Source organism: Kogia breviceps, chromosome 1 (assembly GCF_026419965.1).
Source record: "Kogia breviceps isolate mKogBre1 chromosome 1, mKogBre1 haplotype 1, whole genome shotgun sequence".
NCBI classification, from domain to species: domain Eukaryota; kingdom Metazoa; phylum Chordata; class Mammalia; order Artiodactyla; family Physeteridae; genus Kogia; species Kogia breviceps.
In genome coordinates, this window is record NC_081310.1 from 85,071,715 (window position 1) to 85,087,530 (window position 15,816).

At 38.5% G+C, this 15,816-nt stretch overlaps 1 protein-coding gene across 2 annotated transcripts in view; it reads right to left on the reverse strand.

The window, feature by feature from the left end:
* NUP210L (nucleoporin 210 like) overlaps positions 1 to 13,066 on the reverse strand; it is a 74,382-nt gene extending 61,316 nt beyond the window's left edge. For both annotated transcript variants that reach the window (XM_059071937.2, XM_059071935.2), the window contains exons 1-8: positions 13,027 to 13,066; positions 12,067 to 12,160; positions 11,362 to 11,512; positions 9,626 to 9,758; positions 8,323 to 8,481; positions 3,237 to 3,305; positions 2,513 to 2,619; positions 1,515 to 1,655 (exon numbers count right to left, since the gene is read on the reverse strand). In XM_059071937.2, the coding sequence (XP_058927920.1) occupies positions 1,515 to 1,655; positions 2,513 to 2,619; positions 3,237 to 3,305; positions 8,323 to 8,481; positions 9,626 to 9,758; positions 11,362 to 11,512; positions 12,067 to 12,160; positions 13,027 to 13,051 (879 nt within the window). In that variant the 5' untranslated portion in view covers positions 13,052 to 13,066. The remainder of the gene's footprint in view (positions 1 to 1,514; positions 1,656 to 2,512; positions 2,620 to 3,236; positions 3,306 to 8,322; positions 8,482 to 9,625; positions 9,759 to 11,361; positions 11,513 to 12,066; positions 12,161 to 13,026) is intronic.
* Between the last annotated feature and the right edge of the window lie 2,750 nt (positions 13,067 to 15,816).

Below are 15,816 nucleotides of genomic sequence, written 5' to 3' on the forward strand. Positions count from 1 at the left end.
GAAACTGAAAGTTCAGTATGGCTGAAACATAAGAGAGGAAGCGTGACAAGACCTGAGGTTGCAAAGTTGTCAGGGGCCAATTATATAGAGTCACAAACTCAAATGCCTACAGGTATCAGGTAGATATTATAAACAGGTTTATTAAGCTGAATATAAAATAACAGGGAATGGCAGGAAACACAGCAGGCTGTAAAGTATAGTCTAAATGTTGTAGCCACTATCTCTTCCAGCTAATCACTGTCAGATTTTCATATAATCTAGAGAATCAGAAATCTTGGATTTTATTTGAAATTTCCCAATTAAAAAGAAACTTACACACCTAAATAAAAAACAAGATTACAAACCTAGACAGTCTGCAGGCCACCAGATTGTGATCTCTGTCATACAGGGTCCTATAAAACTACATTAAGAAATTTAAACTTTACCTTAAAATCAATAGGAAGCTACCAAAGGAATTTAAATAGTAAATACATAATAATTTTTGTAGTTTTTGGAATATCATTCTAGCCACAGACAATATTGGAGGTCGGAATATCAGTTTAGAAGCTACTGTGAAAGTCTAGGTGAAAGACAGCAGTGTCTTCTTCACCTAGTAAGAAATGGGTTTGAGAGACATTTAGAAGAACTGACATGGCATTCAATAATGTACTCAATGTAGAAGGTGAAGGAGAAGGCAGAGTCAAGGGTGACTCTTGGGATTTTGTCTTAAACAGCTGGGCGAAAGGATCACTGGAGAAAAAGTAGGTTTGGGAGAGGGAAACAAATTTGACAGTTAAAAATCAGATACTGGGGGCTTCCATGGTGGCACAGTGGTTGAGAGTCCGCCTGCCGATGCAAGGGACGCGGGTTCGGTCCGGGAAGATTCCACATGCTGCAGAGCGGCTAGGCCCGTGAGCCATGGCTGCTGAGCCTGTGTGTCCGGAGCCTGCGCTCCACAACGGGAGAGGCCACAACAGTGAGAGGCCCGCATACCACAAAAAAAAAAAAAAAAAATCAGATACTTACACATTTTAGAGGCATTAGAAACAGATTCATTCCTTATCCCTTTACCTTGTAACTCCATTTCTGTTACTATACCATACAAATATTAACCAAAAGGAATAAAAATTGTACAAAGATACACAGTTATGCCATTTACAAAGTAAAAAAACTGTTAAAAATGCAAAAGTTCAAAGTTGGTGGCATGGTTGAACAATTGGCATATTAACCCTTGGATTTTTAGAATAGAAAGTACTCCTATGTGGACCTGATCACACAAGGAAACGTGCATATGAAATAATTTTTAAAGGACCCTCAAATGACATACATACACAATGACCACAAATGCAGATATATGCATTAATAGAAATTGGAACAGAAAATTTGTAGAGGTATAAACTACTAAGTGTACTGTTTATTAGTTTATTTTGTGAAAGACAAAGGTGGGATATGCCATATATGTGCTTGCAAATCAACAAGTCAGGCAAGTCTAGTCAGTGTTCTCAGGATTCAAAGACCATCCTTTTATTTCCTACCTGGTAAATGATGGAAGTCAGGGATGCATTTATCATGACCACACCATCTTTCAGGGCTTTCACTACATTGTAAGATCCATTCACAGTAGTCAGCTGCTCTTCAAAATACTCTCTTGGGAATTGGTACATAATCCTGAGATTCTGAAAACCAGCCCAAAATCAACACAAACCTGAAGACATGCTTTTTCCCTAAAGCCACCTTAATCCCAAAGCATTAAAAAAAAAAAAAAAAAAAGTGTGGCTATGCATTCTGGCGGTTAAAGAAACAAAAACAAAATATTTGCTCTCCCTCACCAAATTCTAAGTTGGAAAGATGTCATTTTAAAATGGTACTAGTTTTTGAAAGATCCATTAATGGCAAGTAATCAAAAATAGGAAAAGTTGGGCTTCCCTGGTGGCGCAGTGGTTGAGAGTCCACCTGCCAATGCAGGGGACACAGGTTTGTGCCCTGGTCCGGGAAGATCCCACATGCCGCGGAGTGGCTGGGCCCGTAAGCCATGGCTGCTGAGCCTGCGCGTCCGGAGCCTGTGCTCCGCAACGGGAGAGGCCACAAAAAAATAGGAAGAGTTGAAGCTTATGTAAATTTTAGTGTAATCTGTGCTATTCCATAAATTGACAGTTCTCAGGGGAAAAAAAAAAAGACTCTGGAGAGTGACTACAACACTTCACATTTAATGGTCACACTATTACTCTCACCACTATAAAACTCTGGTGACCATCTCTGAAATGAAGTTGTAAAATGAGGATCCCCTCCAAAGTGTTATCATTGGTGCCAACTTCATCTCTCTTCTATAATTCTAACCAGATTATATCTTTTACTTCTGGTTTAGCATTCCTCAAGGATAGAACTATTTAATAATAATAATAATAAAGTAGTAACTTGCATTTCCAAAGGTAAAATCTGGAAGCAAAAGAAAAAAAGTCTTCCTAGCCAGAAAGACTGCCCACTCAAGGAGTTATCCTTAAAGGGGCTAGAAAAATACAAAAGAGAGACTCACATCTGAAATATAGACTTTTGTGCTGCTTTTATCAAATACTTCTACTGTAATAACATACACCTGCCCCACCTCTAGACTCCAACGGTCTCCAGGTTGGACTGTGAAACCTGTACACAAATCAAGAAACAAAAATATTAGAAGAGGCCAACATTTTTCTACAATGAATTTTAAAATACAAACTTTAAAAAGCCATTTAAAGAGCAAAACACAATAATAGATGGAGAAGGTTTCCAAAGTAGATCCTTTAGTTGCCTCTATAAAATTGTATAATAATTTGGGGTTCCAAAGATACTACTGGCTTAACTTAGCTCATCTCAGGTATAAAGGAAACACTCTCACTTATATCTGTATACAAACGCCACCCCACCCCCAAACCCACAATTTTGCTCATTTCCAGTATATCATGCAAGATTTCAGCTGCTTTCAGTCAGATTCATTGTTTCATATGGCTTAAGGACATTAGGTTTCCTTTTTCCTTGTATAAAGTCTCTTTTTCTAACCCAACGTTGTATTACATGGAGCTTCATGTTTTATAACAATCTGTTTCAAGATGCTTTACTCTTGCAGATAGCATTTAACCGGAACAATGTGAGAAAACATGTCAAGTAAGGTTGAATGTGAAATTAGTTAAGTCTGAAAATGAAGCACTCTACTCTTTAATGCACTCATTTCAGTGAAATACTTTAAGCTATTCAGCTTTCTGAAAATTATTATCTAAAAATACCTAGAAATCCAGGCTCTACAACATATATGGTGCAATTTGGGAGTCCAGACAAAGATCGCATATGGACATCTTAATTTTTGCTTAAGGAAATTGTATGAGCTACAGTTGGGTGAAAAGAGAAATATGAGTTACCAAAAATAAATAAATAAGCTCACAAATGAAAGCAAATAAAAATTCTATCGTTTATTATCCACTGGAAAGCAAAACTTAAATGTGTATATTCTGAGAAAAATCTGAGGGCTCAGCAATCACAGGAATCAGGTATTCTTTTTTTTTTAAATTAATTAATTTATTTATTTATTTTTGTCTGTGTTGGGTCTTCGTTTCTGTGCGAGGGCTTTCTCCAGTTGCGGAGAGCGGGGGCCACTCTTCATCGCAGTGCGCGGGCCTCTCACTGTCGCGGCCTCTCCCGTTGCGGAGCACCGGCTCCAGACGCGCAGGCTCAGTAGTTGTGGCTCACGGGCCTAGTTGCTCCACGGCATGTGGGATCTTCCCAGCCCAGGGCTCGAACCCGTGTCCCCTGCATTGGCAGGCAGATTCCCAACCACTGCACCACCAGGGAAGCCTGAAATCGGGTATTCTTGAATTTCAAATATGAGGAAGATGAAATGAGAGAAAAAAGATCATGCTCCATGTTTTTAATATTCATTAGCTGTGGAACTCTTTCCTCCTGCAAAATTCTTACATAGGAGCCCATTATGGAAAGCAGGACAAAGTGGCATTGCCCTGGCTAAAGAAATGGTCAGTGGTGGATGGAGAGGGAAGGAGAGGTATGACTTACCATCCAGCCCAGCAACTTGCCTTGGGCTTTGCAGACAGTTTTAAAAATCACTAGTTGATTTTCTATTATCTGTGGCAATTCTTTAATACCAAAATGTTTTCTCTTTGCCACCAAAGATACTTCTAGGTCACACATCATAGTACCCATTATTCCCTTTCGTTAAATTTTAGCAGGGGACTTCCCTGGTGGTCCAGTGGTTAAGAATACACCTTCCAATGCAGGGGGCTTGGGTTCGATCCCTGGTCGGGGAACTAAGATCCCACATGCCGGGGGACAACTAAGCTTAGGTCACCGCAACTACTGAGCCCATGCACTCTGGAGCCCCTGCGCTGCAACAAAGAGTCCGCCCTCCGCAACTAAGACCCAACATAGCCAAAGAAGTAAATATTTTTAAAAAATTTTAGCAGAAATAAAAATTTATTCTGTTAACCTATACACAATCTAATTAGTAACATACTTTGCTCTCAAAAATATACTACATCCAAAAGCTAAGAAGAAATTATTTCTGCTCTGAGAAATATATTTCTGAAACGACTTAATGGAAAACACTCATTATTTCAAAGTACACTAATTTAGAAGTTCTATTAATTCAGTCATGCACTAGGCTATAGTTTAGCACTACATTATCTATAGTGATAATGAAAGCAAAATATTTAATCTATTTCAGGGATCAAACTTTTAAAGCTGTCCCAGTACTCCAAATGAGCTACTAATATACACACAATTGATATAATAATTAAAATTATTTTTTATCTATTCATTAAACATTGTAGGCAACTCTGTGCCAGTCTAGGTTTGGTTTTGATTATGTACTGTATTCATAAAATATAAGAGCTAGAAGGAATTCAGGAGTACATCATTCCTTTTGTTTTTACAGACAAGGAAAAGGATCTCGATAGGTCTCTACACCAGTTCATTCCTCCATTATCAGAATAAGATATCTTCCTTTCATCTAATCCTTCCATCTGTTCTGAATCTCATTTTCTCTTGCCCCTTAGAAATCTTACTCCATCAACTGGCCTTCTTTTCTTCCATATCTCTGCCATCTCTCTGTTTAACTTGTAGACATATTCAAGTTTCTCTTAATTTAAAAAAGTTCTCATGCCTTTTTCAAAGTTCTACCTTTTTGCCTCCTTCTCTTTAAAGCCAGGCTGTTTTTATTGAAAAAGTGATCCAAGACTTACTGGTTACTACAGTCTTTCAGTCTTTATCTTAGTCATTATCTCTGCCTATTTCACCTGAGGAACATTGTCTTTGTAAATTCCTCACTTGGTTATCATGAAACCTCTCTCCTGGTTTTCCTACTACTTTTGTTTTTTAAGATTTTTTTGATGTGGACCATTTTTAAAGTCTTTATTGAATTTGTTACAATATTGCTTCTGATTTATGTTTTGGTTTTTTGTCTGCGAGGCACGTGGGATCTCAGCTCCCTGACCAGGGATAGAACCCACACCCACACCCCCTGCACTGGAAGGCGAAGTCTTAACCACTGGACCGCCAGAGAAATCCCTCCTACTACTTTTCATATTCTATTTATTTATTTATTTATTTGGTTGTGCTGGGTCTTAGTTGTGGCAGGCGGCTCATTAGTTGTGGCATGCAAACTCTTAGTTGCGGCATGCATGTGGGATGTAATTTCCTGACCAGAGATCGAACCTGGGCCCCCTGCAGTGGGAGCGCAGAGTCTTACCCACTGCACCACTAGGGAAGTCCCCCTCCTACTTTTGTTGTTGTTGTTAATTTAAAAAAATTTTTATTTTTGGCTGTGCTGGGTCTTTGTTGCTGCACGTGGGCTTTTCTCTAGTTGTGGTGAGCGGGGGCTACTCTTCGTTGTGGTGTGCAGGCTTCTCATTGCAGTGGCTTCTCTTGTGGAGCATGGGCTCTTGGTGTGTGGGCTTCAGTAGTTGCAACACACGGGATCAGTAGTTGTGGCATGTGGGCTCTAGAGCATGCGGGCTTCAGTAGTTGTGGCTTGTGGGCTCAGAAGTTGTGGCTCGTGGGCTCTAGAGTGCAGGCTCAGTTACTCCATGGCATGTGGGATCTTCCCAGACCAGGGCTCCAACCCGTGTCCCCTGCATTGGCAGGCAGATTCGTAACCACTGCGCCACCAGGGAAGTCCCCTCCTACTACTTTTTAAACATTCTTTCTGGGCTTCCTTAAAGTTCCTCCTCTTGCATATGAACCTTACAAGCTAACATTCCACAGTTCTGTCTTCAGCTCTCTTCTCTCACTCTGTATATTCTCCCTAGGTGATTTTGAATACAACAGCTTCAACTATCACCTGGCTATAAACTGATAACTTTCAAATATCTGTCTTCATCTTGAACCTTTCTCCTCCAGATGCATTTCTGCTTGGATCTCTATCCCACAGATACTTCAAGTTAACATGTGAAAAACTAAACTAGTTTCCTTTTTTTTTTCTGTACGCGGGCCTCTCACTGTTGTGGCCTCTCCCGCTGCGGAGCACAGGCTCCGGACGCGCAGGCCCAGAAGCGATGGCTCACGGGCCCAGCCGCTCCGCGGCACGTAGGATCCTCCCGGACCGGGGCACGAACCCGCGTCCCCTGCATTGGCAGGCGGACTCTCAACCACTGCGCCACCAGGGAAGCCCCTGCTCCTTCTTTTATATTACCCATCTCTATGAACAAGGGTACCACCAGCCACCCCAAGACAGGTGCTGGAACAAACTATGAATAGTCACCATCCATGTCAAGAGATAAATGTAGCGTATTTTAATAGTTACTACTTTGGAATAAATAACGATATGAACTGAGAATATGAAAAAAAATCATGATAAGTCTGCCTGGGGAATTCAGGGTAGTGTCTGACACACAGATGGGGCTCAGTAGATATAAAATGTCTTAGTTTATTTCGTAGGTACTATTGTATTTGTTCACAAATGTCCTAGGCACCTTAAAATGACTATAGAACAACTTTGAACCAAACCTCTCCTAAGTGTTTTAGACAAATAATATAACCAGCTAATTAACAAATACTGTTCTATAAGAAATACTGTACCTTTCAAGACTGATAGGCTCTTACTCAGAGTTAAGCCTACTAAGCCCTACATAATTACTCCCTCTCCTACTCTATTACCTCTTCTACTACTTTCCCCTTATTCTCTGCACTCAGCAGCAGTGTCTTCCTTGCTCTTCTGTAAACATGCTTCTGCTTCAGAACCTTTGCAATTGCTATTTCCTCTTCCTGGAGCTCTTTCACCCAGATATCTGTATGGTTCATTGCTCTGATGTGGCCTTATCAGAGAGGATTTCCCTAACCACCCTGAGTAAAATAGTCTGTATGCTTAGCACTTAGAGCAATGTTGAACATATAGTAGAAATATAATAGATATTTGCTGAATAAATTAATTTATTTGAGATTCAAAGATTCAAAAGTAGGAAATATTTCAATATCAAACAGAATTTTATGAATTTTCTGAAAATTTCAGTTTTCTGAGAATTTTAATCTTTATACTGTTTTGTTTTCATTGACTATAGTAGAGCTCTATGTTCAATCTTATAGAGCAGGTTTAGTGAATTTTTAAAATATTTATTTATTTATTTATTTTTGGCTGCACTGGGTTTTTGTTACTGCACATGGGCTTTCTTTAGTTGTGTCGAGCGGGGGCTGCTTTTTGTTGCGGTGCGCGGCTTCTCATTGCGGTGGCTTCTCTTGTTGTGGAACACGGGCTTTAGTCACGTGGGCTTCAGTAGTTGTGGCACACGGGCTCAGTAGTTGTGCGGGCTCTAGAGAGCAGGCTCAGTATTTGTGGCGCCCAGGCTTAGTTGCTCCACGGCATGTGGGGTTTTCCCGGACCAGGGCTCAAACCTGTGTCCCCTGCATTGGTAGGCAGATTCTTAACCACTGCGCCACCAGGGAAGCCCAGGTTTAGTGAATTTTTAAATATTACTCTCAATTTAACAAATATTAATTAAGTAGCCACTTCAGACAATACCATCTTTTCTCAATTATTCATGTGAAAATAGGAAAGAACAAATTAATTTTACAAATTAAATTTACACAAGTTCCTCCAAACGGTTTTCCCCAGTCTCCTATTTATAATTTGATTGAGGTTGCACATAAGCTCTGAAGTCAACAGATTCCAAGTTCCAACTACTCTTCTGTACCTACCCTTTGTTAGAAATTATGACAAAAATAATTTATAGTGCTTTGTTAAAAACAGAACCTATAGAAAATAAATGTAGTAGTATTACAATCATGCTTAACTAATTATTTTACCAAGGAACATGTATAGTATGATCAAGGAAATATAGATTGGCAGCGAAAACTTGAGCAAAAGGATACTTTTATGGATAAAGACAAGGTTAGCATGGCCCAGTTGGACAGCAGTCACCATGGCTGTTTTCTCATCCAGTAAAGCCACTTTCCCAGAAAGAGACACATTACATGAAACTCTGTGGTTTTGCAATTCCAGTGTATAATGTTCCAGGGGAAATTTCACCTCTGTAAGACATGAAAGATACATAAATGTAATGAGGGCAGCCATTCCAATGGACAATGCTGTATTGTTGGATTATAAGAGGAAGCAGGTCTAAATAAGAGTACAATCTGCTTTTAATTTCCCTCACTATGATGAATTTCTACATGTAGCCATTTTGAGGAGAATACTATATGAGTTTTTTGTTGGTACTGCTTATATTCTTAAAACTCAGTGAACTGAGAGTAGGAGGAAGGATCCTCACTAAAGTAAGTAAAGGACTAACGTTAACGGAGCAAACGCACACTTTATAAACTCAGTGGGATTTTGGGGGTCAATAGAGTATTAAGTTTTTTAGTTAATGAACTGAGTTTATCAATAAACACCTTTTGCAAAGATCATTCAAGTCCCTTCTGGTAAAGTTCCTTCACTTGCTCTATAAAAGCTTGCTTACCCTATAAAAGCTTTTGGTTGTTGTTTTTTGTTTTGTTTTGTTTTGTTTTTTTGCGGTACGCGGGCCTGTCACTGTTGTGGCCTCTCCCGTTGCGGAGCACAGGCTCCGGACGCGCAGGCCCAGCGGCCATGGCTCATGGGCCCAGCCGCTCTGCGGCATGTGGGATCTTCCCGGACCGTGGCACGAACCCGTGACCCCTGCATCGGCAGGCGGACTCTCAACCACTGCACCACCAGGGAAGCCCTGGTTGTTGTTTTAATAGACAATTCAGATATCTATGGGCACTGAAGCTAAGTAGCATTAGCTTGTTTAAGATATGGAGACTATCTCTGCTCAGTATTAGCTCAGGTACAGCAATTAAGGAATATAGCTGATCTTTGAACAATGCAGGGGTTAGAGGAACTGACACCAGCCCCCCACTCCCTGACCACTATGCAGTTGAAAATCCGCATATTAGTCAACCCTCTGTAACCCCAGTTCTGCACTCGTGCACTCAGCCAACCACGCATCGTGTAGTACTGTAGTATTTATTGAAAAAAATCCGTGTATAAGTGGACCTGCACAGTTCAAACCTGTGTTGTTCAAGGGTAAATTGTACTTTATCACAAAATCTAAAGACAGAAAGAAGTATTTTGCATACATAATGTGGAGTTGCTTCTCTCGTCAGCAGAAAGGATTTGGGAAATGTTAGTTTTAGGAAAAGATAAGATATTTACCTGTCATTCTTCCCTGAACCATTTTTGCAACTCGATATTTAATATATGCTCCTACTAAGAGATAAATATCATGGGATGGTATAAGAAATATATTCTCCAAAACAAGCAGACGTATCAATGCTGCTGCCACTTTCTAAAAGAAAAAGGAAAAAAACACAAAGTTTCCATAGGCAAAATCCTCAAGGTCATCTTCCTTGTTAAAGTTTACTTTTAATAAGTTTCTTCTAAAATATTTTATCAAGATTTAAAAAATGCTTTCCTAATCACAGATCATAATTTTAGTTAGCCTTAAAAAGTGATCATGGGACTTCCCTGGTGGTACAGTGGTTAAGAACCTGCCTGCCAATGTAGGGGACATGGGTTCTATCCGTGGTCTGGGAAGATGCCACATGCTGCGGAGCAGCTAAACCTGTGTGCCACAACTACTGAGCCTGTACTCTAGAGCCCGTGAGCCACAACTACTGAAGCCCGCACACCTAGAGCCCATGCTCCGCAACAAGAGAAGCCACCGAGATAAGAAGCCCGAGCACCGCAAGGAAGAGTAGCCCCCTCTCACCACAACTAGAGAAAGCCCGCGTGCAGCAATGAAGACCCAACGCAGCCAGAAATAAATAAATAAATTAATTTTTAAAAAGTGATCATGTCAGCTCGGTGCTTTGTGACCACATAGAGGGGTGGGATAAGGAAGGTGGGAGGGAGGGAGACGCAAGAGGGAAGAGATATGGGAACATATGTATATGTATAACTGATTCACTTTGTTATAAAGCAGAAACTAACACACCATTGTAAAGCAACTATACTCCAATAAGGATGTTAAAAAAAACAAGTGATCATGAATATTAATACTATATTAACTTTCTAAGTCACTCAAACAAATAGAAAATGACAAGCTTTCTAAAGGAGAAGAGTAGGTAAATAAAAAGGCACTATGCTAAAATGGGAAAAGGTAAGACTTAACAGTATGCCATGGAAACTCTTTTAACCAACTTCCAGTGAACTGAATTAGATTAAGTTACTCTATATCCCTTGTTGAACGTATTGATTCTTGTGAAGGCTTACCCAATACAAAGTTAATAGGCTGCTCTCTAGATGTCCACACATGTTCCTGCCACTTAAATTAAATGCTTACCAAAAGACATTTGTTTTCCCAACCCTGTTTATGTCAGTTGCACTTTTAATTATAATTACATTAAAAAAACATTATATGAAAAGAGTTGTTTCTATAAAAATTTAAATGTTTTGAAAAGAAGTTAAAGGTAAGCTGCTAAAATGTACTGCTATCTAATTAGGTGTAGGTGAGAAATGTAAAAGACTGGGAAAAAATCCTTGAAAAATATAGAATCCTGCACTCAAATTGTTTCACACGTGTAATTTTTCACTTGACCATAAAATAAAATGAAAAATGAAAAAAAAAAAGAAACTAGAAGCTGTAATTTATGCAAGAACAAGTATGTATATTTCTAACCAGTGAACTCACAGCCAAAGTTCTTGGACCTACACTTCAAAGGATTGGTGAATAAAATGCAGTTACATGTTTTAAGAGAAAATGTCAGTTGTAATTGGGTAATAACATATTTAAGGAAGACAAGTTTTTAAAAAATGTTTATCCATTTCAAATGACTTTTTCAATTGGCCCAAATCATATCAGGTTGAGGGCTTCTACTAAGAAAAACATAAAAACTATATATTCCATAGGCAAGACTATTAAATGAAAGTTTATAGCACAAACATTTTACCTTATAGAATGGTTCAGAAATTCGAACTTTTACAACAGCAGCACCAGTTCTAATCCCTGACACCAAAATCATATCTCCTTGTTTCTCTTCCTTTTCCATCTCAGCTATATACACAGGGGGAGAATATTCTGCTTCAGAGTATTTCAAAATCCTAAAGAGATAAAATAAGGTTTGTTTCTAGTAAATTAATGAGTCTTCTTCCAAAAGGTTCTGAGAGACTTTAAACATAATCTCTTCAATGTCTATATAGTGTCAAAAGTTTTAAATTTCTACAAGGACTAGATAGAAGAAAAGAACTTAATATGCTTCTGGCTAAAACTGTTGTAGGACTAAAACTTGCATTGTCTGAGAGCTATTACTAGGTACTGAAGACAATATTTCATACTATTTTCCACTCACTGTATTTCGGCTTGTGTAGATAGCCTGAACAATAAAACTGGAAGAAGATACACCTGACAAATAATTGTACAGTCCTGAGCTCATGAACTCCTCTGCAGTGGCTCAAATTAAACTATCATAAAGGTACCTAAATCCATGCCATATGTCATTCTACCAAAGACATTTCCCCCTGATAAATTTATCTCTTCCAAAAAGTTCCAGATAGAAAGATTATCAAAGCCCACGCAAATGACTGCTGTTCAGTGTGGTACCCAAAGGCAGATGTCTCCTTCAAAGTCAGATGGTTATGTTTGATTTCAAGGTTACCTAATTTTGCTAGACAGTTCTTCTCTTGCTGATTCATTATCCTGGGCAATGCTCCACTCAAACACCATCCCTGCCAAACTACTAAAAGTATTTCCTGTAGAGCAAGCCAAAAGCAGATAAGACAAAATCACATATTCAAAAATATTCAGGTATCTTTAACAAGAAAGGGAAACCTAACTAAAAAATTATTTTTAGGCTTCTTTCATCAACAAATAGAAGCACTATCATTAATGAATTAAAACACAAATACCAGGAAGACCCCTACACAAACAATGTAAGTACTGTTGTCCTATAAGCCTTCTAAAAGTGAAAAGGACTCAAGCTGATTAAATTCTGGTTGACAAAATTATGGCACTCTTTCTGTTCCTTTCGACATAAAGTCTACCTCAGGGTTGACAGGTATCTCTAAATCCTGATCCCTTCAATAAAAATTTTTATAAAAACTAGAGTTGAATATTTTTAATACATTAAGTTTTCAGTTTTAAAAAATCACTCTTTACTAGTTTACAAAGAAAGAAGCAATGCATTTAAATGTTCTTTTTTTTAACATATTACATTAATATAGTATATTAAAAGCATGTAAAATGAGTCTCAAGAAAGATAAACTTAAAATTATAAAACTTTTTCACAGGTTTACATTTAATTTTCCTGGCCTATAGAAAGTAGACTGATCAAAACAGAGCTAAAAGTAAATTCCAAAAAATGTTCTTAATTGTTGATCTAGGGACCATTAAAATTCAGTGGCAGAATCTGGATTTTAATTAGGAAATTTTAATGAAAGTATGTAGCTAATACATCAAACCATACTCAGAATTATTAATTCCTCATGCACATGAACTTCATATGAGAAAATAAATATTATTTCCAATCTACTTTTATCTCTCAAATTGCTGTTTCCAGATGCTAAACACAAAGGTGTTTATTCTACGTAATTTTGTTGAATCCTTTGACATTCTTTACCTTTAGCATCCAATGCCCTCACCATCAGTTCCAGTGGTGAATCATCTACATAGAGTTCCCGGGTTCGAGATATAATTTCAATGCTGTCTATCACATCAACCTTAACATCACAGCGCAGTTCATGGTCAGTCACTACAATGAACCCCAAAACTGAGAATTTAGTTCAGCAGGTCATGAATCTTTTAAATGTCTCATACACTCAGGAGCTTATTCTAAATACTAAGAAAAAGAAAGGCTGTAACAGTTCCTTTCAACCTGTGGAAGAAAACAGCATAGCAACAAAATATAAAAGCATCTGTTTACAAAAAGAGACACTAGACTAGTGATTCCCAAACACTGATCTATAATGATGTTTTCATTCATCCATGGAAAAATGAGAAAAATAAGAATTTTAAAACAGTAATAAAATTAAATATATTCACGTCAAAGGAATATACTTTATCCTTACATTCTATATTACTTTTTAAAAAATTTATTTATTTATTTATTTATTTATTTATTCATTTTTAGCTGTGTTGGATCTTTGCTGCTGCCTGCGGGCTTTTTCTAGTTGCCGTGAGCCAGGGCTACTCTTCACTGCTGTGCGCGGGCTTCTCATCACGGTGGCTTCTCTTGTTGCCGAGCACGGGCTCTAGGCACGCAGGCTTCAGTAGTGTGGCACGTGGGCTCTAGAGCGCAGGCTCAGTAGTTGTGGCACACGGACTTAACTGCTCCATGGCATGTGGGATCTTCCTGGACCAGGGCTCCAACCTGTGTCCCCTGCATTGGCAGGAGGATTCTTAACCACCGCGCCACCAGGGAAGTCCCTGTATATTACTTTTGAAGTGTTAAAAAAATTTTTTTAATGAAATTATGGTAAGAGTAGATTTTTTAAATATACTTATTTAGGAAAGTAAGAGGGTGGCAACCATATGTAAGTCCTGCCTGCCAATAAATTTTTCTCTCTCACTTTCTTTCATGTTTTTTTTTTCCTGGACTGTGAGATTAAAAAGCCTAAGAATCAGGGGCTTCCCTGGTGGCGCAGTGGTTAAGAATTCGCCTGCCAATGCAGGGGACACAGTTTCGAACCCTGGTCTAGGAAGATCCCACATGCCACGGAGTAACTACGCCCGCGTGCCACAACTACTGAAGCCCGTGCGCCTAGAGCTCATGCTCTGCAACAAGAGAAGCCACCTCAATGAGAAGCCCTCGTACAGCAACAAAGACCCAATGCAGCCAAAAACAAACACATTTTTTAATTAAAAAAAAAATCTGGCACTCTTACCAAATAGAATATGCCCACCTTGTCTCTCACCTCTATCCATTTTCTCTGTCATAACCACTAATTTTCTTTACTACACTATCACCAAAAACAGAATAAACAAACTCCTAAGCACCTAAACACCAATGGAGTGCTTAAATCTTTTAACCCTTACAGAAGCCTTATAGTTAGTAGGCAATTCAATAAATATTTGTCAAACAAATGAACAGTTTCTCTTAAAGCATGCTCTTCCCTTTCAAAATGTCCCTTCCCCCACCTCCCGTTTCACAGTACCAGTTCCCATTCAGATGAGGATGCACCTGGTAGGACACCAAGACTGCCATTCATTACTGGTAGTCTCCATCACCTATGTACACAATTGTATTAATAGCAAAATTGGGAAAGTTGATTTGAAAGATACTTAACTTTGGAATATTTACAAGTCAGATGAAACAAAGCTGAGAGCCAGATTTGACATTTTCCCTAGCAATTGTGTGAATGAATCTTTCAATATCAGAGTGAATTCATGTAGTTAAGAGTAATTACATTAAAAACAGCATACGTGACCAAAGCAATGCTTTTTTTCTGACCTTGGTATCCTTCTCTAACTATTGTAGCTGCCCTGCATGATATGGTCCTCAAAGAGTCTCATCTTTGAGATCTCATATTTCATTGATTCTAAGACACTCATGTTTTTTGGACATTTTAACATCTCTGAAATTGGGATTTTATAACTGATGACATCTTAGAATTGTCAGCCAGGCAGCAGTCATGACATAGTTGTCATTGACTGCATATGTGAGAACTTTAAAAGGGCCAACATCAAACTTGCAGAATGGGTATTAGTAGTTGGAAGAAAACATGGTGAACAATGGCAGAGCACTCTTTTTCCCTTGGAACCAAATGGTTAGAGACAGGGTGGGAAAGGTGGTGACTCAGATGTGCTAGGAACCTTTTCAAAGCTGGAGACAAAAACGGACCAGCTCTATATAATTGCAAAGCCAACTTATGAGCCCAATACTAATACCTTTTAGGTGGTTTTGGTTTTAATTGATTCTTTTAAGAAATGCTATGTCACTAACAGTCTCGATGGCACAAAGGACGATGTTGTGGGGATAAACACAGTCACTGATGATTCCCAGTCAAAAAGTGATTCAGATAGGGCAAAATGTTAAATTTGTCTTAGGAATATTTTAACCAGTTAATTTTATTTATATTTTCCTTTTTATTAGGCATGAGAGTGATACATAATAAAAATAACCATCTAAGTCAAAGAGTTCTTCAGTAGGTATAAAGTAAAAATTCTAAGTGAAGAAAAGCATAGTTTAGTTGGCAATGTTGTTCCTTCTCGGTGGTACATTAAAAATAGCTTTACAATAGATGGCATCTTCAATAATAAGAAATATGGTACACCAAACATCTTGAATTTCTCTTTAAGAATATAGTATAGATATGTAACTTATCAAAATATTTAAAAGCCATATATTGGGACTTCCCTGGTGGCACAGTGGGTGAGAATCCGCCTGCCAATACAGGGGACATGGGTTCGA